Raw genomic sequence first — 27,677 nt, 5'->3', positions numbered from 1 at the left:
CTGCTGTTGTTGGGTAGAATGTTCCATAGGTGACTGTTAGGTGATTGTGATAAAGAGTGCTGTATGTAGAACCATGGTTGTGGGCATTGTGGGCTTGATACTTGTATCTTGTGGGAGTCTGTCTTTCACACCCTAGGGTATTTAGCAGCTCCTTACCAGTAATCCGTATTCTCAATTTGATGCTTGCGAACATCTCCAGGCACTGCCAAATGTCTCTGCAGGGAAAATTTACCTCTGGTTAAAAACCATGGGTAAAAGAGAACTGATCCCCAAACTACTTGGCTGTATTAACTATACTTATTAATGATAACTACTAAAATTACTTTATTTTCTGTATTCCTTCCCCCTTCAATTTGCCTTTCACGGTTTTAATTTCTTTAATTTCTGAATTGCTCTGTCTCTTTCATCTCATTTGGAATCTAAGGCCAGATTTTTATAGACTCTCCCTTACATTTTTATTTTCAGTGTGATCGTCTCTGTCCTCCCATTCTCATGGCTCTATACTTGTTTCATTTTACTTTCACTGTTTATCTTGGCATCTTTCAGTTCTCTCACTTTGTTCCTGTTTGTGTCCCTGTCTGCTTTTATAGCTTTTAGTTTATTTATCAGCAGCCTTTTATCCCCTTAATTCTTCTGTGATCTGATAGGTAATTATGGATTGCTCACTGACCACAAGTGTTTGTCTCCCTTCTCCCTTTAGGTGGTTGTGTGTGTGTGTGTGTGTGTGTGTGAGAGAGAGAGAGAGAGAGAGAGAGAGAGAGAGAAGGAGGGAGAGAGGGAAACACAAATTGGGCCTTGTGTATGTCTTCCAGAAGTGGTGTGTCCAGTAAACCACGTTGATTTAAAGAATTTGCTCTAGTGCTCTTTTCTTCTCTTTGAGTAGCTTTTGCCTTTGCCTCTGTGATTCAAAGGTAGCTAAGGTGCAGATGGTAACTGGAATTTTGCACTGGGAAATGGGCTCTGGAAGCTGGAGGAGACCTCCCTGGGCCTCCTGGTGCATCAATGCTTCCTCTTCTGCTCTTTCTTGCTCTTGGTTCCTGCTGACCGCGAGGACACTCACCGCAGGGAAAGGGTTAGATCCTGTCTGCTGGCCTTCCATGGAAACTTTCCCCAGTTGCTGGGGTTCTCTTCTGTGCTCTCCAAACAGCCCTTTTCTGAAGTGCAGAGGGCTGTGTGCTTTGCCAGGTCCTCCCGCCTTCTCTCCACAGGTCAAATAATGGCTTTAGGGAAATATGGAAAAGTTTAGTTGGTCTTTGCGCCAACCGTTGCCACTCGGAAGGCAGCAGTGTAAATAGTGACTAATCCTGTCTTCTGAGGAAAGCAGTTTTGTGCAATTGTTTCCCTTCTGCTTACAGAGATACAGAGGTTTCCATAGATTCGGTCTTCAGCTGACCAGCCATGCTCTGAACCACTGGCCTGCTTCTCGTGTTCTTCATGTGTCATTAGCATCTTCCCACCAAGGATTTCTCTCTGTGCAGTCACGTTTCAGCTCCTTCTGTTGCCTACGGCACACAGGTGGTGCTGCTGAGCACCTACCACCAAACCCAGGGACCCGTCCTGGTTTTGTGTGTCCTTGCTTTCTCGGTGGCAGTTTGCAGGTGATCCCTCCTTGTCTTTCCTACTGAACCTGAAATTGATGGCTTTTCTCATTTTTCCTTCTCCATCTTCTCTTTATGTCCCCACCACTAAGCGTGGTTATCTCCACAAATGTGGAGATGTCCTTTTTCTATTTTTCAAAAACACATTTGCCTTTGCAGATGTTGTCCCTTTTGGAGCCTCACTTTTTGTCAACTTGGCAGTGTTCCCTACGTCCTCCCCAGAGAGCTATCCCCGATTTTTGTCTCTGAAACTAACACAATTGCCTTCCTTATGAGCTGGATCTTTTTTTGTTTTTAAACATAAATTTTTATTTTTCAACATAACCTCCAAGAAGATCAAGACATTTTTGTAAACAATGGAATCAGTCATTCAGTCAGTCTCAAAGAACAGGATCCTGAAAATTTAACCACATCAATGCAGTGTTTTTACAATATTAACTGGGAGAAAATGAGATGCCCCTTTAAAAATTTTTTTCTAAGATAATAAAACTGGAATCTGAAAGAGCCAAATGAGAACTCTAAGGTGAATGCCTAATGATTTCCCAGGGAGATTCTCCATCGTTTGATAAGAGGAATGAGCAGGAACACTGTTGTGGCAGACATTCTTGTGTTAAACCTTTGGCAAATATTTCCAAACACTCTTTTTTTTAAGATTTATTCATTTTATTACAGCCAGATATACACAGAGGAGGAGAGAGAGAGAGGAAGATCTTCCGTCCAATGATTCACTCCCCAAGTGAGCCTCAACGGGCCGATGGGCGCCGATCCAAAGCCGGGAACCTGGAACCTCTTCCGGGTCTCCCACGCGGGTGCAGGGTCCCAATGCATTGGGCCGTCCTCGACTGCTTTCCCAGGCCACAAGCAGGGAGCTGGATGGGAAGTGGAGCTGTCAGGATTAAAACCGGCGCCCATATGGTATCCCGGGGCTTTCAAGGCGAGGACTTTAGCTGCTAGGCCACGCTGCCGGGCCCCCAAACACTCTCTTAATAAGCAGTTGTTATTCTTTGGCCCTCCAGAAAGTCAACAAAGAAAATGTCATTAAGCATTGCAAAAAGCTGTTGCCATGACCTTTGTTCTTGGTTGGTCCACTTTTGCTCTGACTGGACCAGTTCCATCTCTTGGTAGCCATTGCTTTGATTGTACTTTGTATATAGGATTGTACTGGTAAAGCCACGTTCGACTTCCTATTTCAATTCTTTGAAGCAGTCCATCAGGGTCTTGATACCATTTACTTAAAACTTTTTTTGAAAGATCTGCTCTTGCCTGTAGCTGATCTGGGCACAACAGTTTAGTTTGCTCAACTTCAATTTTTCAAAGTTGGATAAGCTGAACCAGTTGATATGTCAGTGGTATTAGCTGTTGCTTCTGCCATTACTCTTCAGTCCTCCTAAATTAGAGCATGAACAAGATTAACTTTTTCCTCACAAATTGATGTGGAAGACCTGTCACTATGGGCTTCATCTTCAACATTATCTCATCCTTTTTAAAATTGAGCTATCCGTTTGTAAACTACTGATTTCTTTCAGGGACTATCCCTATAACGTTTTTGTAAAGCATCAGTAATTTCACCATTCTTCCATCCAAGCTTCATCATAAATTTGATGTTTGTTCTTGCTTAATTTTAGTAGAAATCATGCTGCTCTAACAGAGCTCTTTTCAAACTGATGTCTTATCCATCTTAGTCTCAAACTAGATCCTCTCACATTCCCTGAGATTCTAATGCAAGAGCTTTAACATCATGATTAATTTTATCCACAAATCAAACCTCTTTCTATGGGGGTCTCCATTGGTCACATTTTCTGTCTGCTTTGAAGTCCCTGTTCATGCGCCAACTTGGTGCACCAAGCCATTAGTCTTATGTGTGGACTGCTGACTGATGGTCACTAGCCCTGGACTGGCTTTCTTCTCACTGCTGCCCTTCACTGTTGGGTATCCCCTTGGCTTTAAACCAATAACATCCTGCTATCAACCAGGCTTGAAACCTTCAGATGTTTTTTGTAATGATTTCCTTTTGATCCCCATTGCTCACTCATTTGAGCCTCCAGTCCTAGTAGCGCTCTCAGTGGTCACTGCCACAGAACCACTTCTTGATTGATTCTCATTAGATGGCATCTGTAAGCTTAACTTTAGCCATCAAAGATGTGGCTTATTTACTGATTATCACCTGACCTTCCTTTTAAAGTCCTTTTTTCGTGTATATAATTTTTTCAGTTTCTACAGACTAAAGCAACACGTGCAATCCTCAGTTTCTTTCATCACCTTCATCTTTCAAGGTCTTGTCTTAAAGGTTCTCTCATGAGCCTATATTAAGAGGAGTAACCCTCCAAGTCTGTGCACTACTTCTCTTCTTTGAGAATTTCCAGCCTCTTCTATACAATGTGCAAAGGCTGTGGAGTGTGTGGATTTCTTCATTTCCTTTTAATTCTGTGCCGTTCACCGTCTCTTCAAAAGATTTATTTATTTTTATTGGACAGTCTTATTTACAGAGAGAAAGAGAGACAGAAAGAGCTTCCACCCATTGGTTTACGCCCCATGTGGCCTCAACAGGCAAGCTGAGCCAATCCAATCTGAACCCAAGAGCCAGGAGCTTTTTCCGGGTCTCCCATGTGGGTGCAGGGTCCCAAGACTTTGGGCTATCCTCTACTGCTTCCTCTGGCCACAGGCAGGGAGCTGGATGGGAAATGGGCCTGTTGGGACATGAACCGGCAGCCATAAGGGATCCCAGGCATGCAAGGTGAGGACGTTAGCCACTAGGCTTCCATGCCAGGCTGTGCCATTATCTTTTGAAAGAGAATGTTCTTGAGCCTCCTATTTGAATAGATTGTCGCCTTCCCTATTCTACTAGTTAGTATGTATCATAGAATTATGTGTCTCCAGAATCTCAGTGGTGGTTTCCATTCTAATGACTCTACCTTCCTCCTGCTTCCCTCCCCAGTCATGATCTTGTTTTTCCTTATTGTCATTTTAGGATAAAGAGACAAGAAGTCAGCCTTTATGCTAGGGGAACTTGCAATGCCAGAATGAGACGTCCTTTCTTTATAACAGGAACTTTTGTGATTGACTTAAGATAATTCTATTCTTTTTTAGAGAGAAACTAATTTTTCCCATTGTATGGACTATTTGCTACTGTTGGGGAGAATCTTTATATGTATATTTTCAATTGAGACAACAGGGTTGGATTCTACTTCACATGATCATCCCATGTTTTCCTTGGTCACTAACTCTGTGGGCTCTGGGGAAGATTGGTCCCTGTCTGTGCTCTCAGAGTAACTGCTGAGCAGTGTCCTCCACCTGGTGGTTGACACTCAACAGAGTCCTGAAACCATAAAATACATGTTGTGGTTCAAGACTATATTTTACAAATTAACAGAGACTAAAGGAAATGGCCTGGTGTCTTGCTCACATTAAGGGTAAGTAGTATTTGATAAAGTTTAGTTACACAAAACATATGCATATTTGTCAAGCTGAACTGCATTGCCATGTACTTTGTACTTATTGTGGATTGTAGTAAAAGAAGTAAGAAAAATGATTTTATGATATGCCTTCCTCCACATGGCTACAGAAGTCACTTTGTGTCAGATTTGTGTAAATGTCTCTGTGTTTATAACTGGATGATGCAAAAACATGATTAGGAACCTGTAAGGTGCTGGTATGACCAGTCAGAAGCAATGTTGTAACAAGTCTCCAGCTCTGTCCACATTAACTCCTTGTTTGTGGAACTGAGGGAGCATCTGATGAGTGGCCTAGAAAGCTCACCACTAAGGAGGCGCTGAAGACTTCAGGTGAATGTTTTTCATCATTTGTGCGTTTTTAACAGTAATTTGGTTGTTATATAATAGTATAGCCACACTATCAGCTCTGGACTTGTATCTTCTTACTACTCTTAATTTATAATTTGGTGGCATTTTTGAAGGAAAGAGAAACACATAATTTCCTTCAAAATCCTTTAGAGCTGGAGACCATACAACTTACTTTTTTTGTTGTTAACAAGGATCTATGTATTTGTTCATTTGAAAGGCAGATCAGTAGGGAGGAAGGAATGGAGGGAAAAATAGAGAATCAGATATCTTTCATCTGCTGATTTACTTGTCCAATGGATGCAACATTTAGGTCTGGCCAGGCCAAAGCCAGGAGAATGGAACTCCGTTTGGATCTCCCATGTGGGCAGCAGGGGCCCAAGTATTTGGCCTGTCTTCTGCTGCCTTTCCAAGTACATTAGCAGGGTTCTGGATTGGAAGCAGAGCAGTTGAGACTCACACTGGTACTCTAACAGGAATATTGACATCACCAGCAGCATCTTAATTTACTATGCCATGACATCAGCGTCCAAGTTTCCATTTCAAATCTGGTATTATCTTAAAAATTTTAGTCTCTCCTTCACCTTTTAAGAATTACAGCTATGTTGGTGCGACTAATCGGGAATTCCCCTGTGTTAGCACTTTTTTTTTTTTCTGAGAAGGGAGAATGGAGAGGAAAATCCCAAGTTAACTGAAGAGAGATTTTCCTGAACTATCTGGGGTAAAGAGAATTGAAGGAAGCAATTAACATGTATTTGTGTGGCTGAGAGGTAGTTGAGAGTAGAAATTGCTCTGATGGATGATGTGAGAAGAGACAGTGCCATCAACCATCAATCATTGGAGGAAGTGAAGAAAGGCGTTCAAGTGATCACGCTTTACACCTGCTGTTCTCATTCCAGAGTATGGGATCGGTTCCTCTGCTTCTGCGCTATGTCTGGCTTGGTTGCTTTTTTTCTCCATAGCACTATAGTCTTTGGTCTGGGCCTGTTGCTGTAGAGCCTCTGCATTTGTGAGACTTTTTGCGTGAAAAATAAGAGAAAGTGAGGACACGGGGTGTCTGTATATACCAGACAGAGAGATACATCTTTTATCTGCAGGTTTATTCCCCAAGTGGCTGAAATGATCAGACTGGGCCAGACGAAAGCCAGGAACTTAGAATTCCTTCTGGATCTTCCACATGGGTGGCAGGGGCCCAAACCCTTGGGCTGTCTGTCATTGCTTTCTCAGGCAAATTAACAGTCAGCTGAATCATTAAATGGAGCAGCTGGGACTTGAACTGGCACTCATTTGAGATGCTGAAGTTGCAGGCTGAGGCTGGCCAGCTGCTCCACAATGCTGGCTCCTAGTGCTTATATCTGTCAGGGCGTGCTGCCTGGGGTTACCACTTAAGTTCTAGACCTGGTGTGGCTCAATCTGACTCATCTGTTCCCTTTCTGTGATGTTTAGGGGAAAAGAACCCAGGCACATGTACATGTTCAGCTCATTTCTTGCTATTCCCACTCCACTGATTGAGACAGGTGGACAGGTGAGAGCAGCTCAAATGCCAAGCTGACCCACAGGCTCCCTTCTCTGGCATTGGTCTGGGCAGTCCTTATTTATGGCAGCCTAGGGTCTCCAGGAGTGCCAGGCTGTCCATCTCTCAGTGGGCCCCAGCAAGGTCGTGACACAGTGACTATGTTGCTGGGGAGCACATTGCTTGTGAGATGAGAGGGAGGCTGCTCTTCACACGTGACTGACAGCGATGACTTTTTCGCTATCAGTCAACACCAGATGTGCCCAGCTGTTCACCGTCTAACTCCATCCCAACCAAACATACTCAGAGTTCAAAACAACACTTACATCATCAAAATCCAAGTGTTTACAGCGTTAAGCCTTAAGCTTTAGCAATTGAGTCATTCTTCTGGTGACAAAGGGAATGTCCTTGCGTGATGTTGCGTCTCAGAAAATACACACCCGTGATAGATTCGCCAGGCTTTCCTGAGACCCTAAGGTCCCAAGTGATACATGGAGATCAGAGATTGACAGGCAAACAAGTCAACTGAGCCTCTTCACTTCCTTAGTCTCTCAGGAACACCTTCTTCCAGGCTTGGTTCTGTTTCATCTCTAGCTGGAGTGAATTCAACAGATTTAGTCCATTGAAGAATCTTTAGAAGAGAGGCAGGGTGGTGGTTGTTTGGGTTGATTTTAACTATTTGCCTTTTCTATTGACCTGCTGAAGTGTCTTCTCTTCCTCTTATTTAGATAGCACCTCATTAGGGCCAATCTTTTGGGTCAGATTACGCTAAAGGGAATATTTCCCAGCCAGGACTCAGTTTGCTGCTGTAGTGCAAGATCCTAACAATTCCAGCAGCCTGTTGAAGTTTGGAATTAGTTGATACATTTTCTCATATATATATATATACACACATATATATATGTTTTTATGAACTATTAGTCTTTCTTAACTCGTGTACCTCCTGGGAATGATTGCCTCTGGGCAGAGGTTTATTTTTAAATCCATATCACATGCAGTGGAGGACTGTGGCCGATAATAAAGCTTTAGGTCAGGAAGGTCAAGGTATTGTAATCAAGGTTAGGAGTCCCAGGAGGTTTTGACTCAACACCATTGAAGAGATGAGATTGAGATTAATTGTTCTTCTTATAGCTGAGTCTTAGAAACTAGTACTCATAAAACCTTTAGCCTGAATTGCACAGTTGATATCATTATGAGATGATAGCATAAAAAATAAGTATGTCCCTGAAGTTTCATCAGAGTTTATATTTCAAAAAACAAGTTAAAATGATTTTATTCATTTCCAGTTTCACACATTCATATTTTGACCAGCTTGAGTTTTCTGAGTGCTGAGTGGTGGAGATTCTGAGCTTCAGGTTCGGAAGACTAGACTCAATGGCAATAATGAACTAACTCTCCAGTGTTCTGCAAGCCTGGAAGGTCCCATTGGACCATGCTGGCTCTAATTGTTTCTAGTTGCTTTGTCTAATCAGAAAGCTGGGAGTTTCTCACATGATCCCCTTCCTGAACTGTTTTTTTTTTCTCGTTTCTCCTTTTCCCATTCCTGATGCTATCTGCTTAATTATATATAGGGGACAACAGAAAGTTCATGGGAAAGTGAAATGAGAAGTTAACTTTGCTAAGGGAAATTTGTAAAACCTAGAACCCAGTGCTTTCGTAATATGCATTTTCCATGAACGTTTTGAATTCCTCTAGTATGTACTTGTTGGAGTGCATGGCCTTTGTCTTAAATACATGCATACTGCAGTGTGTTGTGCATGAAAGCCTATGACAACAGTGCTCTCGCCCCTCTGATACAATGAGCTGTGGTGACACTCACGCTCATTGACTGAACAGGCCGAGCTCCTTCTACCTGGAGATTTCTACCAATAGGCTGTTGGTTCCTTCCTTAAACACCATGAATCTCCAGCTATAGTATTTGAAGGAAAAATTGAGTCTTTCATGGAATGAATGCTCTTTCTGAGGCTAAACTCTACTCTTCTTGTTTTTGACCATTATTTTCATTCAGAGATCCATTTTCCATTCACTGCTTCACTCGCCTGCAACAGCCAGGGATAGGCCAGGCTGAGGCCAGGAGTTCAAATCTCCGTCTGGGTCTCCCCACATGGAGGACAGGGCACCAAGCACATGGCACATTGTTACCTGTCTTTGCTCCCCAACACCTACCCAGTGTGCATCAGTAGAGAGCTGGATTGGAATTGGAGCAGCAGGAACTTACAGCAGTGCTCTGATAAGGGATTCTGTTGTTTCAGGGGCAGTAACTGTGCTACACTGCTAGCCTCACGAGTTTTCTCATTCTTTCCTCTTCATTCTTTTCTAAAAGCCCTTTTATTTCCTTACCTGCACTTTGTTTTCCAGAGTGGCGTCCCTGTCCTCACAAGATGTGCTGATGCATCACAGCCAGAACCAGGAGTATGTGTTCAAGCCCAAGTACTTCCCAGTCCAGAAGATGATGTCCAGCGAACAGTCCACTGAAGGCTCCTTCCCTTTAAGATATGGGCCGGATCAAGTTGTGGCTCCTTTTCAATGTGAGTATGGTCCACTCAGCCATTTTCCTGCTGCAATGTTGCGCTTCAGAAACACTGTTTGGTTTAGATGGCTTTCATGTGTCAGACCCAGTAAAAATCAAGAGTTGTGGAGAACGCATGGTGGTTCTGGAGAGAGCCAGTGACAGGTCCTTAATATGTATCCCTTTTGAGGATTTTCTTGGCTTTTGGGAATAAATCTGAAGTGGCCTGCTGGTACCTCTGTTTCTCTGAGATGGCTCCATTTCTGAGACACATTTGCTCCAATTTGAGGTATAGTTGTGGGTCTGACATGTTTACATTGATCAGATATTTCCTTTAGTAAGTTTTCCAAGAGCCATTCCTTGTGAAATGCTGCCATGTCCTGTGTCGCCGCCTGAGGTTTGCTTACTCTGAATATTTTTGTTGCAAGGTCTGCCCGCTTCTTAGCGTATCTAGCTGCTGGTTTGGCGGAGTTGACGCTGAATTTGTAAAGAGGTGCTGTATCTGTGGCCAGCTTGGTTAATACGTGGCTGTGTGGAAAGTGCAAGGGTAAGCTCTGGCTCCAAGGCTAGGTCATGTGATGTTCTGTTATTTAGGTATCACAGAGTGTCAGCCGGCAGTATCAGGGTGATGCACTGATGGAAGGAACAGACCATTCGCAGATGAGAGCTAGACACACCCTCTCCTTGTAGCAGCGTCCTGCTCTGGAGCGTCATGATGGATGGCCTGTGCATTAAGTGTTGAAAGGGAATGCCACATGGAGGAGAACTCTTTCACCACGAGCACTAGCATGAGTAGAAAGACAGTTTTTACTCCTCTTTGACACCTTTCAAGTCTGTATCTTTTATAAATTGGATTCCTATGCCTCTATTCATCTCCCAGCTGCTGTACCCAACTTGATGTGATGAATTCTTCCCTCAGGACTGAGCTATTCTGATGACTGAATTCCAGAACAAGAGTTTAGTGTGGTTTATTGGGATTATGAGGAGAGCAAGCCCTTAGAGCCTAGGAGAGCAGTATGGCCAATCATTCAGATCGTCCCTGTCCCTAGGCATGGAATTCCAGATCATTCACAAAAGACTGAAGATACACTTTGTTAAATACTTTTTGGCTTAAGCCTTAGTGAGAGCTAGAGGGCTATTTGGAGAGTTTTAAAAACCAGTAATTTACCATGATGTGGAAGAATATGGAAATAGCAAAATCGAGGAAGAGTAGCAATAGGGAGATTGGAAGAAGAAATTAAGTGTAAGAAGTAGGAAGGACCTAAAAGCCTTCTGTCTTCCCACATTCTCATTCTGCATTAGTTACAAGAGGAAGCTCCAAGAAAACTTGATGTGTAGTAGAAATCAAGGAAAAGTTCATAAGGGAAATTTGAGGGAAAGTTAAAAGCTTTTGATATGTTTTATTTTCATATTTATGGAAGATACCAAAGGCAAATATTGTGCCAAAAGATTTGAAGGTCAAGCAGAAAGAGATAATTTTGATGGTGTTAAAAAAAAAGATAGTTAACCAGGTGTGTTTTGGGATGAGATTGAAGGCCTGGTGTGTGTGACAACAGTTTGCTGCTCTTCCTTTGGAGAAGTTACAGAACCAAAGGAAACATTTACGCTGGCAAAGAGCAGATACTGGTTTTCACACTGAACAGGGAATGTTGAAAAAGTGGCTGGCTAAAGTACTGAGTTACTGCTTGGTAGATCTATTGATACCTTACAAGAGGCTGTGATGATGTGTGCCTAGAACTTTGTGTTGTGTAACCTTCAGCTCACACAAGGAGGAGTAGCAATTATACAAGCCCAAGTGAATGAATTGGTATTGATACCTAGCAAGAGGAAGGGGCAGAAGACAGAATAAGCCAGAAAGGGATGGGACCTGTGGGTGACAGATGTAGTAGACAAAGGGTAGCCTAAAATGCGAGCGGTCTTGTCATGGGCCTTGACCTTCGGAAGGGGAAGAAGCAGGAGAGTGGTGTTTCATCCAGCCGCTGTTTCATCAGGAAGGTATGTGGACATGAACGCGATTGGCCGAATACAGTTTGAGGTAGCTGGGAAATGTTAGACATGGACTGATTATAAACACTTTGGAGAAGCTTATCCAGCAATATGAAAACAACAATGAAGGAAAACCCTTCTCATGTGAAGAATTTTCTGTTTAAATTCCTCTGTGGGCAGCTATTTGTGCCAGAGAGAAGTTTTAAACTCAAGAGCCAAAGACTTCATAACAGAGGCGAACTTAGGGATATTTCTGGGTGCTGAGATTGAGTAGGATGCATTGCAAAATTGATGTTAGCTATTTTTGCCACAAACCCAAGGCAACAGGCACAAAGAGCCACAGGAGAGGTCCTTTACTTTGGAGGAGGAGGCAGCGGAGGGGCAGAGGGAAAGCTGAAGCTGAAAGACGATGCGTAAGAGGGGGGAAGAGAGAGAGAAGACAAAGGAGGTGGGAGGGCAGAACAGAGAGACTGCAGAGAGAGAGACAGAACAGAGACAAAGAGAAAGGAGTAGAGAGAGGGAGAACAAAGGGGAAGAGGCACCTTTATAGCCTTGAGGTGGGTATGGGTGTGCCAGGTCAGGGACTGGCAGATGTAGCTATAGGCGGACAACCAGGCAAAATGGCTCAGGGCATTCATGACTCGGGCCTTTCGTGACTCAGGGCATTTGTGGAGCAGGGCTGGCAGGAATGGGGACCATAAAGTACAGGGATTGGTGGAGAGTGAAGTTCAAAGCTGAAGATCAGGAAGCTTACTTAGGCAAGTGGGCCTTAAGGGGATGAGATCTAGAGGGATTTTCAGCAGTTCTGCGGAAGCAGGTATTCAGAGTGGCCCTGGGTCCAGGCAGGCTGGGTCAGGGGTCAGTTTTCGGGCCACTGTTCCCGTGGCTTCTTACCATCAGTCTCCTTACAGTCATTCGGTATGGCTCCTGAACATCTAGAATCACAGAATGTCTGTTTCACACACCCCACCCTTTGGCCCCAGGAGGAAGAACTGTTTGCCTAGGGAAAACTGCAAAACGCTGTTGGAGAGGAGAGAAACCTGCATTTGTAGAGGAAGAGATGGTGCCTACTTAGCCTTATAATTTTCTTGCCAGAAGGTGAAGGCTTTGCTTGATTTTTGCTCTGAATGGGAACCCATTTCTAGGGAATCCAGGCTTGCTAGAGCTGAAAGGATTAGTTTTGATTCATAATAAACAAGCCCTTATAAAGCACTGATGTGGGAAGTTCCCAAGGGAATGGCTTTGTCATTTCATCAGCTTGTCTTCTTGCTCAGGGTCCCCTTGGGACTGAAAACATCTGCCTTGTATGAGTCTGACCATATATAAGAGAGGGATCAGTACTTTCTTACGTTTTTATGATTTGTTTTTAAACAACTAAGTTTTAAAACGATTTATTTTTATTGGACAGTCAGATATACAGAGAAGAGGAGAGACAGAGCAAGATCTTCCATCAGATGATTCACTCCACAAGTGGCCACAACAGCTAGAGCTGAGCCAATCCAAAGCCAGGACCCAGGAGGCTCTTCCGGGTCTCCCACGTGGGTGCAGGGTCCCAAGGCTTTGGGCCGTCCTCGACTGCTTTCCCAGGCCACAAGCAGGGAGCTGAATGGGAAGCAGGACTGGCGGGATTAGGACTGGCACCCATATGGGATCCTAGTGCATGTGAAATGAGGACTTTAGCTGCTAGGTTATCGAGCCGGGTCCTGAAAACTAATTTTTTGAGTGGTAAAGGGTGAGGGTGAGGAAGGGAGGGAGGGAGGAAGGGAGAGAGAAATCTTTTAGCTACTAGCTACTGATTGATTTCCTGGGTGAGTGCCTGCAACACTGGAGACAGGCCAGTAGCAAAGCCAGGAGCCAGGAACTGACTCCAGATCTCCCATGCAGGTAGCAAGGGCCCAGATACTTGAATTGCTACTTGCTGCCCTCCACAATGCACATAGCAGGAAGCTAGAACTAGAAGAGTTGGGACTCAAGCAGTGTAATACAGAATTTAGGCATTCTCAGTGGAATCTTAATTTCTGTATTAAATGCCCATCCCATGTGATAATTCTCAAGACTTTGCTGTGTTTTTCTGTGAGTTTAATTCTGAGTTCCTTATTTAGAGATATTTAAAAATATTTAGCCACTGTAGCCTAGTGGCTAAAGTCCTCACCTTACATGCGCTGGGACCTCATGTGGGCACCGGTTCTGGTTTCAGTGGCCCTACTTCCCATCCAGCTCCCTGCTTGTGGCCTGGTAGGGTAGTTGAGAATGGCCTAAGGCCTTGGGACCCTGCACCCATGTGGGAAACCTGGAGGAAGCTCTTGGCTCCTGGTTTCGGATTGGCACAGCTCCGGCCCTTGTGACCACTTGGGAGGATCTTCCTCTCTCTTTTCTTTCTGTATATATGACTTTCTTTATATATATATATATATATATATATATATATATATATATATATATATATATATATATTCATTTATTCATTAAGTACATTGTATTACATGACACAATTTCATAGGTACTGGGATTCCCCCCACCCCCTTCACCCCAAACCCTTCCCCCATGGTGAATTCCTTCACCTTGATGCATAACCACAGCTCAAGTTCTGTTGAGATTCCCTAATTAAAAGTTCACACCATACAGAGTCCAGCATCCCACTTGTCCAGTTCAAGTTCAACAGCCTCTTAGGGAGGCCCTCTCAGGTTTGAAGGCAGAGCCAGCAGAGCGTCACCTCGATCAATTAGAAGCTCCAACATATCATCAGCAACAGTCCAGGTATGATGAGGCTGGTGCAGAGTCCACTGATTGACATAGTCCATCTTAGAGTTTCCCCTTGTCCAGTTTTCTGCTGGAAGCATATAGCTGAGGTGGTTGATTGATCTACTCCATTTTCCATCTTTTCTTGGTTAATGTGTTGATTCCTCCATTTTGTTCAGGGGAATCCCCTAAAAAACTTTGAGGCATTCCCAGTCCAGGCTCCTACATGTACTACTAGTAAGCACAGTGCCCACCACCGTCCATCACTCCCATCAGCTGATGGTTTTAATCCCTGGGTTGGTTCTATTCTGAGCCCCGACCTCTATTGGAACCAATGAGTATCGCAGCTCTTCCCGGCTCTGCCCATCACACTCTCGTCCCTCACCTAAACCAGTGGGAGGTGTGCTGGTCGGGTGTTGCATTACCTACTGGCATAAGCCATTTCACCTTGGCATTTTGTGTTTTGTACTGTTTTGTTTTTTTCAGTGCTTGGGCTTACCAGTGGATGACGTGAACTGACTCAGCCTGGTCTGCCCCAACCCGAGCCAAGTGTACCCACGTATATATATGACTTTCTAAGAAAAATAAATTAATCTTTAAAAAAATTTATTGGCAGCAGGTTAAGTTGCTGACTGTTGTGCTGGCATCCCACATGGGCCTCAGTTTGAGTCCTGGCTGCTCTACTTCTGTTTCCCCTCTCTGTTTGTGCAACGAAAGATAGCCTAGTCCATAAGTCTCTGTACCCATAAGAGAGATCTGGGAGGAATGGCTCCTGGTTTGGGCCTAACCCAACCCCAGCCTTGAGTCCATTTGGAGAATGAACCAATAGATGCAACATCAGTGTCTTTTTTTTTTTTGCCCACCAGCCCGTTTGTCTCTCTGGAAATCGCAGTTAAAATATACCTAAGCTAAAACGTAACTGCTTGAGTTCCTCTTCCTTTAACAAGAGCCGGAAGTGGACACAGGGCTAGAAAGAGAAAAACTGCTTCCCTAAGAGGTAATTGCAGTGTGGTAGTAGCAGTAATTCCTCAAGCAAGCCAACTCTGAACCATGAAACTCGGTGTGTGTATATGTGTATGATGGGAGTGTGTAAGTACACTCCTCTATTCAAATATGTGTGTGCATTGTAAAAAGCTCTTTCCGCTCCTTTAAGGATGAATAGTGAAGGCTGTTAGAGTACTAATGTTTTATCCTTAATTTGGGTGTTGGTTATGTGTGTGATCAGAGGCCAAAAGAACTCATTGATCTCAACACTTCTGTGCATTTCTTGATATGTATACTGCAGTTCAGTGAATTTTTTTGAATGTTAGCCCTGACTGCAGCTCACTGATTTGTTCTTTGCAAGTCCTTGCTTTGAAGTGAATACCTTTGCAATAAGCTGCGGTTGCTCTCATGAAAAACTTCATGATGATTTCAAAGCCCTTGTGGCCCAGAAACAGATTATGAGAGCTTTGGTGGAAAAAGTGAAGCCTCTGTCCAGTGGTTGAGAGGGTGGTGGCCAGGCCGCCTGCAAGGCCTCCCTGCTTCTTGTGTGGGATTGAGTGCTCTCCTAACCAGGCCTGCAAGCTTGCAGCTGTGCTCCTTGTTTAATGAAGGCCTCTTGATGGCTACAGGTGCACTCGCCAGGGCAACCGCCTGTCTTGGAGCCAGCAGACACCAGAGCGCTTCCTCCCACGCGCTCCATTAAATTCCGCCAACAGCCAGCCTGAAGCTGGCGTCTGTTTTGCTTTAGAAGGTTACAGAATAGTCCTCCCTCCAGATACAATCTTTTGATTTATATATTTTTCCCTTATGCATCAATCAAAAATATTATGCCCAGTGTTTGTGATGATTCCAATAGGTAGATAGTTTCTGACCCCAAGTCATGTGTGCATAAAGCTGTAAATGTTTAGTGAAGTGTGGGGGAGTAGCTAAGTGTGCTTTGGTTTGTTTTGAAAGGGAGGGAAGAAGGCAGATACATTTTTGTTACAAACATTTATCTGACCTATTTTCCCCTCTGTTATTCATTTAATAAATGAATAATAAAAATGGCAGATGGAGTTATTTGTGCGCATTTCCCTCTTCCATCACCCTTCTTGGCGTGGCTTCCTAGGTTGCTTAGTGGACTCTCCCACCACTCCGCCCTTGATTTGGAGCCTGATCACATGGCTGGCTTTGACCGACAGAGCATGGGTGGGATGGGTGTACCAGTTCTGAGTGCAGCCTGTAAGAGACAGTCCCATTCTTCCTTCCTCTACCCTGAGCAGGCATAGCTGTGGTCTGCTGACATGCCTTCTCTCTTGAAATCTGTTTATCTTCAGTAGCTGTTTCAGCAGGGATTGGTAACAATGAGGACTGATCTTTGTTAGGTCCAATGGAGCTAACAATGGATATCCCAGTGGATACTGCTGTTGTGATCAGACACGATCATCTAGGAGCAGAGATGCTGTTCTGGAACTTTTCATTCTGGCCATGGTAGTTTGGGACATGGATGGGTACTTGATCCGTGACCAGCCAGTCCAAGGCTGGCTCGCTCTTCCTAAGCTAGTGTGGCAGAAGAACCTCCCCAAATAGTGACAGTGACGCCTAAATTAGCTGAGTCAGAATCTGTTTAAAGGAGTTTGTAATTTAGAACTAGGTGGTAAGTAATTCGGTACAAAAAGAAATGGCAATAATCAAGAGTATTTTTGTATCTGCTTTAATTTTAGATATAAATATGACTTTCAGTAGTGTTGCTGGAAGGTGCTGCAATTGGAAAACACACAGAATACTCCAAAAACTCCTGGGGAAAAAATGGAAATAAAAGTTGTATATTTTGGCATAAAACTTTTTTGAAATGTGTGCACATTTTTTAACAAGAATACTATGTAATTTCCATGAGCTTTCTTTTTGAAGATGCTTCCTACAGTGGTCCCTTTAAGTGGTGTGGGTTATTCCCCTGTTTCTAAGGACCGATGTTAAGTCCCCGGTCTCTGTGAGGTCTGGCTGAGGTGGCTTGCTCTTCCTCCGTTCTTGTGGTACTTCAATCTCTTCATATACAGCCTTACTCTCACACCCTGTCACTTGAGAAAATGTGTGCTTCAGCTACCATGTACCGCATTTCTGCCCTGCTGACAGCTGTGTGTCCCAATTGTGTAGAGCATCAGCGATGATCTTCTAGAGAGGGAAAACCCAGCCACTTGCCCTTTAGTCTTCACTGCCGTTATAGCTTTGGTTCCTAGATACACTCTGCCCGCTGTCATTTCTCAGAGCTTGGACTGAGTCCTCAGATGGACAGAGGGGCGAGTGGGTTGATTCCATCAGTTCCCTAAGGTCCATGGAGCACTGGGGGATCAGGAGGGCTGGTGTGTAATCAGCAGGTCAGAGTCCCTAGAGGAATGTGAACAGAAGCAGTACTGAGTTAGCCCTCATGGACCCTTGCTCATGTAGAATGGAGAGCATGTGGTTTCAGTTCATTATGAGAGCGGATTGGGTCCCTTTTTTGTCAGCCTCAATATCCCCTCGTCTCTCCCTTTAATTCATGTTTCCTGCTAACTACAATGTGGTATTGTGTAAATATGAATCAGGCATGCTCTGCCATGTCTCAAACATGGAAATGCAGCAAAATTCCTTGTTCACAGTATTTTTTGTCAGAGATCCCAGTTTGCAAATTATGACTTAATCTGTGTTCGCGATGTGTATTATGAGTAAAAACCACCAAACTAGACAAAAACGTGCTGTATTCTTGTCACTGAAGATCAGAGAATCTGAACGCAGGCTTATCTGTCCCTATCAAAGATACTGTGTTGGTTCCAGCCTCCTTATCTGTTTTGTGCTTCCTGTGTGTCAACAATGATACTGAATATTTTGTATGCACAAATTCAATGTTATAATGTTGGCATGTTGTTTGTTTAAAATGTGCCATATGTGTTACTCATCTGTTCAGGTTAGAAATCAAAGTGTGAATTGAAAATTGTCCAAACAATCTGATTCTTTGAAAAAGGATCACAAGCTCTTAGATGAGACAAAGGGAAAATCTGATTGCATTTAAATTGTTAAACTGTGTTTAACACATTCACTATTTTTGTAGGTAAAATTGTAAGAACGTGATGCTCTTTCTCCCTCTCCCCCTTTGCCCTCACCTTCCTTTTTCCTTTATTTTTTTTTAGTTTTTCAGATAAAATATTTTAGATCTACATCACAATAAACATTTTTAATACTTCACTGAACAAGAAGTTTAAAAAGTGGAAGCAGAAGGACTCGGATTTAGTAGGAATATGGACAACTGTAATAATCGATATTTGAGTAGAAAAACAACAGTTTTACACACAGACCAGTAAAGCTGTAGACCATTCAAGGTAGTAGTATAACACTCTTCACCATTGGCTTGACAAAAATATTAAAGTTTCACACAATGGCTTTAGCCATTTTGACAATGGTGAAATGCTAGCTCATTGCAATTTTTTCTTAAGATTTATGTGTTTTAATTGGAAAGTCAGATAAACAGAGAGGAGGAGAGACAGAGAGGAAGATCTGCCATTTGATGATTCACTCCCCAAGTGACTACAGTGGCCGGTGCTGCGCTGATCCGAAGCCAGGAGCCAGGAGCTCTTCTGGGTCTCCCACATGGGTGCAGGGTCCCAAAGCTTTGGGCCGTCCTCGACTGCTTTCCCAGGCCACAAGCAGGGAGTTGGATGGGAAGTGGGGCTGCCAGGATTAGAACCAGCGTCCATATGGGATCCTGGGCGTTCAAGGCAAGAACTTTAGCTGCTAGGCCATGGCGCCGGGCCCTCATTGTGATTTTGATTTGCATTTCTCTGATGGCTAATAATATTGAGCATTTTTTTTCATGCATTTCTTTGGCCATCTGTGTTTCTTTTGCTGAGAACTGTTAAAGTCCTTTGCTCATTCCTTTACTGGATTGACTGTTTTCTATTGATGTTGGGTCTGAAGGTAGCATCATTTTCTCCAAGAAGATTTTCTGTTTTCTTTTTTCATTTCTTTATTGAGACATTGGTCATTCAGTAGCATGATATTCAATTTCATGGCGTTGTCAATTTAAATTTTTTTTTCCCATTGGTATTTTGTTTTATGGATTTTCATTTAAGGGACTGTATAGCAACTATGTAATAGAGATTATTGTATCTACATTGCAGTATGCATCTGTACTTCTAGATAAAAAATGGATTCCCAATGAAACTGCTAAATATATCTTGACAATAGGATGCTGGACCATTGTCCGTACCTGCAGTGTCAGGATACACTTAAATAACAGAATGATGGGCTTATTACTGCTTATGAAGGACTGTACTATTGTGACAATGTAGGGGTTATCAGTATGGGGGGTGAATCTGGGGAGATGTCAAGGGAAATCCCAGAGTCTGTGGGATTGTATCATAAAATTTAAAGAAAAAAATAAGAATTCAGAGGTACCTTAGCTGGTTGGTCATTGTTCACATTATTTCATGAAACTGTATTTAAGCTCTCAGTAGGAGGTGCAGTCATTTGAAGACGTGACTAGAGCTGAAAGACCTGCTTTCCTGGTGATTCACTGACATGACCATTGGTAGGAGACTAATTTCTTTGTCATTGAGACCTTCCCATAATCTGATTGTCCTTCCAACCTGGAAGTTACACTGCCTCTAGAGGGAGTGATCTAACAGAAGGTACCCAGGACAAGCAACTTGGGCAATATCTCTGAAATCAGCCCTTGTCACTTCTGTTTTATTGCATTCCTTAGACGGGAGTATAAATACTGATCCATGCTAAGGAGAGAACATTACACTTTGTTAGTACTTAAAGGAATTTGTGGGACATATTTTAATATCGTGATAGTATTCAACAAGGCAGGTCCTATCTTGATGATAGTCAAAGACAAAGAAGTTGAAAATGAATAACCTGACAGGCAGAAATGTGCAATGGATAGTTATGTATCAGTAATTAATTTTATTAACTATTGTCCAATTTTATTTATCACATGACACTGGAACATAGCTAGATATAATGATGGCTCCAAGTAAAGGAATATTTACACTGAAATCTTTCCTGCTGATGAGGTCTATTGCACTTGGCAGTAATACCTTCATGGGAAATAGTTGGTGCCATTGGATGGAGTCATTCAAAAACTCAGCCAGAGAGAACTTTGCACTGAAAAAAAAATGAAGTAAGTTACAAAACTGGTATTCTGAAAGTTTAGAATTCCTAGTGCTGCAATTCCAGATTGAGAGATTTTTTTTTTAATGCTGGTTTTCTATGTAACTAATTACTTCAACATATTTGTCTTTCATTTGACTCCATTGAGCTTGAGAGTTGCTTTGGCCATGGCAAAAAATGTTCATGTCTTTAATTTCCTTAGTACCTCTAAAACTTAACATAATGCATTCAAATTATAACTATTTTTTCTTGCCCTGGATTTTTATTGCTGGTGTGGAAGAAATGCAATGCTTAAGATACATGAAGATGTGCACTCTTGCCTTTTGAGGGCCCAGAAGGTTTGGGCTTTCTTCTCGGGCCTATCTTTTGACATCTTTTTAAGTGGAATTTAAATCTTGTAAAGTGTAATGCATCATTTGGTTTCTTATGGCTGCCTTTGGAGTCAGAGGGAAATTTCTACATTCTATTGGTGAAAGTAATAGAAGCCTGAGGGCATTCAACTCCTTTAAGGTTTTGTGGCTTCTGGTGATTAGTTTGAGTAAAAGTCACTTTGCTCCCTTCTCATTGTCTGTCTTCCCATGTGTTCCTAGTCTCAATATTTATGATCTCTCATCACTGGTCTTCATTTTAAATCCTTACATTCCATTCATGTCACTCCCCTTTTCCCACACACCCGTTCCTTTCTCAAGGAGGAAGAATTGCCGGCTCTTTTCTTCGGCTGGCTTGAGGCTAAAGGAAGAAGGGAAATCAGAACAGTTTGCCTACCCAGAAGTACATGAGGAGTCAAGAGACAAGAAAGGCTTGTGATTCTGGCTTGTGCTGCATTGGTTAGTGTTGTGGCAGGCGGGGCCCCTTTGTTGAGGCAGAATGGAAGGTAGGAAATGGGGAGTTTTCTAGGAGGTAGAAACTATGTGAGGGAAACAGGCATGTAAATGAGAATTGTTGGATACTTTGGCCTGACACGTGTGCTGGTATTGTAGGAATATGGCTATGACATGAAGTTAGTCTGGGTTTGGCAGGAACTCTGAATTTATTTTGAAGGAGTTTGATTTTTTTTATTAATTGGGTTATATAGAATCATAATTCTCCAATCATATGGTGGAAAAAATCTGAGACCCTTGAGGAAAGTAACCCTACCTGAAACTTATGAATAAGCCATGAAATGGCATTCCCTGGTTATCTGTTTAGTCTGACTTGTTCCTATGTGTTAAAACAACATATGTTATTTACGGAGATGGTGAGTGATAGATGGCTAGCACATGCCTCCATCTACTTGCTTTTTGAAAAACAACAAGTGTGGTGATAAATAAAACCTAATTGTGTTCTAAAATTAAGGGACAGAGACTCCGAGTCACGTGAAGCATACCCAATCCCCTATTTCTATAGGGAGCTCCTACCAACCAGCCCCAAGTCATGAATGTTGGAAGTGCGGGATAGGTACATGTTGGCTACTCTGCTCTTTATTCTGCTTCATGTCCAACAGCAAAGTCATGTTCCATTGCACGAGTGCCTCCTCTGCCCACCTGGCTGGCATGTGAAGTTTAAAGTGCTACTGCTGCAGAGACCTTGAACAGGGATCCCTGAAAGGATCCTTGAAAGGAGACAGATTATTCACGAGTCAAAACCAAAATGTATGTTTTCGATGGTTTTCACCTTTGGCAGACAAACTCTTAGGACAATGTCTTGAACTGTGATGTCCCTCATCTCCCTTTTAAAAAACAGTCCTGTAGCAACTTATTTTACCCTCCCCAAAATTTGGTTTCCATGATGTCTTGGATTCTATATCATGATAAGCATCCACGGGTTATGTTTTCAATCCAAAGTTGAGACAATAGACCCAGTGAGCTCTTGCTCTTCATTCTTTTCTCCTTTTAAGGGATAGATTGAAGACTTATCTTCTGGATGGATGTGTTTCTTCAACTCTGTGGTCACAGCATTTCAGATGTCATTGTCCATTTTAGGTGGCACACTGCTAGTGAGTGTTCTGGTATTAGGGGCAGAACAGACATTTCCAGTTGTATTGTAGATGGGTACATTTCAAAGATCATAACCACAGAAAAACCCCAGGTAGCTGCAGGAATACCAGGACTGAGGTATGTGACCAATTACTGTCTGTTTCCTTTGGAATGAGAGGGGACCTTCCAGAGCAGGCTGAAGCCTGGCTTCAACCTTCCTGGGGGGTGTTTATTTCTAAATTGAAGAAGTGTGCCTAGACAGTTGAATCATGTCAGCATCTGTGAGGCTAAAGAAAAACATTTTATAAAAAGGATCAGAAAATGAAAATGTCAAAAAGCCATTACTTGGTTTTGTTAGTTATTCCCTTTTATTACAGACTATATATTTTTTTCTTCAACACTGGGTGAGACCCTGCCGTGTGAGTAAACTACTTGTTGGGTAAAAGTTAGACTCTTTTTTCACTGCATAATATATTGCACCTTCAAAAATACTTGATCTCATTCCAAGGATAAAAATAGGACCTTTCCTTATATTTATAGAGAATAGATTGGTATTTAAAGAGGGAAAACTCCTAAGGGAAGAAGAAAAGTTAAAATAATGCCAAAATCTCAAGATGTGCATGTAAAAGTCCTGCTGGGGGTGGTGGGGTCTGGATAAGGGCAGGTTTGATGTTAAGAAAAATGCATGACTTTAGGTAGAAATCATAGTGCTGTAATTTTGAGTCAAAATACAGATGATGTGAGTGAAAGAGGAAATTAGATGTGGCTCCTAAAAGAGGTGGAAATTTGGGATGCAGCCTCCCCTCTGTGTTGTTAGACCCTTGGGTTAACCTGTCAGCCAGTCTTCCTGAGCTGGCAACCAGAATGTATTTCTCTGGGTGGATTTTCTAGTCTAGTGGTAATTCCTGTAAGAGCTGCCACATCTGGGTGGTAATGTTCTTGGCCTACAAAGTGAATGGACTCTTAGAAACGTGAAAAATTTAAACACCTTCCAGATCATTACACATTTTATTTATAGAATTAGGGGAAATCAGGGTGGGTATTTGGTACAGTGATTAAGATGCCGCTGGGGTTGTTTGAATGTGGTCCTGTGGTGCAAGTAGTTGGGTCCCAGTCGCCTACTTGGGAAATCTATGAGTTCCCAACTTTTGGCTTTGATTTGATCCAGCCTTGGCTATCACAGGTGTTATGAGAATGTTTCCCAGCTTTTGCTCCAAATTCTTGCCTCATTTGAGATAAGAATTCAAAACACAGGTATAAATAACGTGCATAAACAGGAGCAGGATTTACTTACCATAAGAATGAGAATACAATTGAGTGTGAGTGAGGGAAATCCTACTAGAAGAGATCCCCACAGAGGACAGTCATGCCCATGGAGAACGTGTGGGAGAAGTCAGGAAAAGGGGAGACCAAAAAGTAGGGGACTTCTTTATGGCAAAGGATATAAGGCCCTAGTTAAATATAAAAATGGGATTGAGTTTATGCAGGATGTCATGTATGTGAGGTTTTGCAGAAACTTCATGGTATTACCAAGTATTTCGTTTCTACCTGTTCATCATGGTGTCTCCTTCGTCTTGGATGAGATGTGAGTGTGTCCTGAAAATGTGTGTGGTATGTTAACGGTGGGTTTCACATGCCGAGCTGCCAAAGCAGAAATTGTGGAGAAACCTCCCAGATCATTTTTTAAGAAAAGGTTAATTTTATTTTCGTTTGAAAGTAGAGTTACAGAGAGGAAGGTGGGAGGGAGATTTTCCATCTACTAGCTCACTCTCCAAATGGCTGCAACTGCTAGAGTTGAGTCAATTTGAAAGCTGGAACCTCTTCCGGGTCTTCCATGTGGGCACATGTGGTCCCAAGGCTTTGGGACATCATCTGCTGCTTTTCTAGGCCATAAGCAGGAAGCTAGATTGGAAGTGGAGCAGCAGGGCCATAAACTGTCACTGCAGGGAGAAGCTTAGAATGCTACACTATGGTGCTATCCTCCATCCTCCCCCTGCCATTTATTCCTTCATAATTTCTTGAATATTTTCCAAATGACAAGTATCTGGGGAGTAGACTAATGGTAGACTAATGCTTCTGCTTTTTGAATAAATGAAATACATAAAAATTAAAAATTAGAATTTCCATCAAGCCTCAATGTTTTTTGCATAATGTGTTGTGAAATTGTTAGCAAATAATTGTGTTTTTTTTTTGAAAAAGTGCTGAGAAATGACCATTTCCTGTTACTTGTTCAGTTATTCCCTTTGACTCATTAAATAAAAATTGTTTACTTTTTCAAAAGCTTTGTTAATCATCTTTCGGGAATATTTTAGGGGAAAAGTTGTTTTGTGATGGTTTCAGGGTTTCTGAGTCTGGTGACTTAGCTTTCTCATAATCTGAGATTTTGGATGACAATATTTCTGACAGATACAACATTTACCAAACATCTTTTGTGGCCGAAGTTTTCATGTGACTGTTAAGAAAATACCACTGAAAGTTACCTCATAGATAAATATTATTTACAAAGTTTTCTGTTAATAGTTGATCTGCATTATGAGAAGATACATGTTTGGCATAAGGATTTACTTGGAATACAGAGTGAGAGATTGCACAGCCACTGGTTCCCTCCCCCAAATGACTGTTTGCTGGCCCAGTGGTGAGAAGTTGTCAGATCCTAGGAAGAAAGGCCACAGGCTCTGTTGTGTGGAGCATCCGGTGAGGAAAAAACCCCCAAAATGTCAAGGATAGGCTTGCCATTGCTGCAGGTGGGGAAAGACTTGAAGAGCATGTTTGGGCGCATGTACAGGAAGGAATCAAAGCTTGGTATCTTCTTATATTTCATTTGAAATGTTCCTTGGATTGCTGGAGATATATCCATGTACATTTATGTGTATGTGTTAGCAGATGTACATATACAAAGGCACTAGAATAAGGTGATGGAAATTGGATTTAAAGAACATGTTTATTTTGAGGCAAACAAATGAAATCCATGCAGATGTGGGATCTTAAAGTCCATGGGAATGTGTATTGTAAAAATAGAACTGCATGCATTTGAAACACTTTGTACAAAAATAAGCTTAATTCCATTTTCCATGGACTTTTAAAGTATCCTTGTATATACAAGGCAAGCTTGGTCTGACATCATCTATAGATGGTATTTAAGTCTGTGAGCTAGGGCACGGTGGTACATTTTGGGAGGGTGAGCTAGAGAGAAGGGCACACAGATGGAGCAGTGGTACCCTACCTTGGAGAGAATCATGGGAAGGAAAGACCAAGAAGGGAGAACTGAGCCACAGGAAGGGGGCATAAGCTGGAAGCCAAGTGAAGGGAGTGTGCCATACAGCAGTGCTTCTCATGCCGCTCATGCCTAAGGTCTCAAGAGGCAAGAACAGTTTTTGCCCTTGGATTTGGTCACATGGAGGCCACTGGTGGCCTTCAGAAGGGCATCCTGATGAAGTGGTGACAGCTGAAGCTTGTCTGAGCAGATTCAGGAGTGACTGGGAGTGGAGACGGTGGAGACAGTCCCGTTGTATAGCCCTGCTAAGGAGCTCTGTTCAAAGGCGCACACAGAAGGGGGCTGCTGCCATAGTAGCTGAAACAAGTGTTTTTTTTTTTCTTTCTTTTAATTTTGTGAGAGTATCGGTTTTCCTTCTGCCCTCAGCCACCATTCTCTGTGAATGTCTGTGATTTGTTTTAAAGAATGCGCCAGTGCCACCTCTTGGAGGCAGAAGCTCCCAGGGTCTGGCAGTGGCTGCAGACAGGATGTTGGTTCTTGAGTGTCTTCACTGACGACTGACCCGGAGGCCCCAGAGAGGTACTACCTGGTTCCAGGCAGTCTATGTTTCCGCTCAAGTCTCTGGAACTCTGGGCTTGAAAGTGCTTGCTTCAGGTTTCTGGGGCTGATTTACCTGTACGGAACTAAAACATTTCAGCTTTCTTCCTCAGAAAGGTGGAGGACAAAAGCTGTCCAATGGTTTCCCTGGTCACTCCTGACTGGCCTAACTTGTGCTTATCAGATTAGTAGTTCTTTTTTTAAAAAGATTTATTAATTTTTATTGCAAAGTCAGATACATACAGAGAAGTAGAGACAGAGGAAGATATTTCGTCCGTTGATTCACTCCCCAAGCTGCCTCAATGGCCAGAGCTGAGCTGAGCTGAGCTGTAGCCAGGAGCCCGGAGACTCTTCCAGGTCTCCCATGCAGGTGCAGGGTATCAAGGCTATTGGGCTGTCCTTATTTGCTTTCCCAGGCTACAAGCAGAAAGCTGAATAGGAAGAGAGGTGTCCGGATTAGAACTGGTGCCCATTTGAGATCCCAGCACTTGCAAGGCGAGGACTTGAGCCGCTAGGCTATCACGTTGGGCTCAGATTAGTAGTTCTTAATAGGATGGTTGCTTCTGGGGCTGGTCTTCTACCTTGAGCTGTTGCTGGGTAGAAGAATTGAAAGGAGTGAGGCTGGGAGGATGCATTTTTAAATCCATTTGTGGTTTATGGAGATCCATTTAGAGAGCTCAACAAAAATTGAAGGTCAAAAGCGGCCTGAGTCTTCTGGTTATTAATTGTTAGGTGATCCATGTAGAAATCTGAAAGCTTGTTTTCATGAATGACTCAGCGCTTTGTGAAGGAGAGAACCTGTCAGGCATACAGTGTCAATTTTAGAATTATATTGGTCACAGCAGAGTGCTTGAAAAGCAGAAGGAGAAATAAATAAAATACATCTTTTCTTTCCAAGAAGATGTGGATGTTGCAAAAATCAGAATTAAGTCATTTGAAACTGTCCCTGCCTTTTTGAAAATCATATAATTCCAGGCCAAAAAGATTTTTTTTTTTTTTTGGGCAGAGAAACGTAAAACGTTTTTAAAAACAATAGGTCCGGAAAATCTCAAGTGCCTTTGAGTGACTTCTGGAGCTGGGAGGTGAAATGGGAATAATGATGCAGTGCTTGCTTTGCTTGGATGCCTCCGTTTGCCTCAGTGAGCATGATTTAGGTGCCTGAGCATCTGCATGGCAGCTGCTGGTGCTACGAGGTAATGCCAGAGAAGACAAAATAGTTGGCACACCATCTCTAATTTCAGTATTGTACCAAGAGCCAGGAAAAAATACAAGTTTATATTCTTTTGAAGTGGGAAGATGTTGTCTCTTTTTTTTCCCCCTGGGCTTCGCACACTTGCACACATAAAGTATCCTCCAGATATTTGTAAGCATGCTTTGACACTCGGAGTTGCAGTAGATGGCTTTGTGCTACTGTGGAAAACCAAGCCAAGTTGGAGGAGTGTGTGTGGAATCACATTCCTGCTGTATGGTTGGAGTTTTTTGGAGGAGTGGGAGAGGAGGGAGATTTTAGGACAGATTCCTAGGTAATGTTTTATTTGTTGTTGTTAAAGATGCATTTATTTTTATTTGAAAGATAGCTTTACAGAGAGAAGGAGAGACAGGAGGTGATCTTCCATTCTCTGGTTTATTCCCCAAATGGCCACAGTGGCTGGAGCTGA

At 42.7% G+C, this 27,677-nt stretch overlaps 1 protein-coding gene across 4 annotated transcripts in view; it reads left to right on the top strand.

Moving 5' to 3' along the window:
- The window catches only part of LTBP1 (latent transforming growth factor beta binding protein 1), a 388,845-nt gene that overhangs the window by 144,986 nt on the left and 216,182 nt on the right, over positions 1-27,677 (top strand). For all 4 annotated transcript variants that reach the window (XM_058668099.1, XM_058668100.1, XM_058668098.1 and 1 more), the window contains exon 4: positions 9,267-9,436. In XM_058668099.1, coding sequence (XP_058524082.1) covers positions 9,267-9,436 — 170 coding nt within the window. The remainder of the gene's footprint in view (positions 1-9,266; positions 9,437-27,677) is intronic.

Source organism: Ochotona princeps, chromosome 8, assembly GCF_030435755.1.
Source record: "Ochotona princeps isolate mOchPri1 chromosome 8, mOchPri1.hap1, whole genome shotgun sequence".
In the NCBI taxonomy this organism is placed as follows: domain Eukaryota; kingdom Metazoa; phylum Chordata; class Mammalia; order Lagomorpha; family Ochotonidae; genus Ochotona; species Ochotona princeps.
Note: the sequence above shows the minus strand (reverse complement) of the source record. Positions and strands in the feature narration are given on the sequence as shown.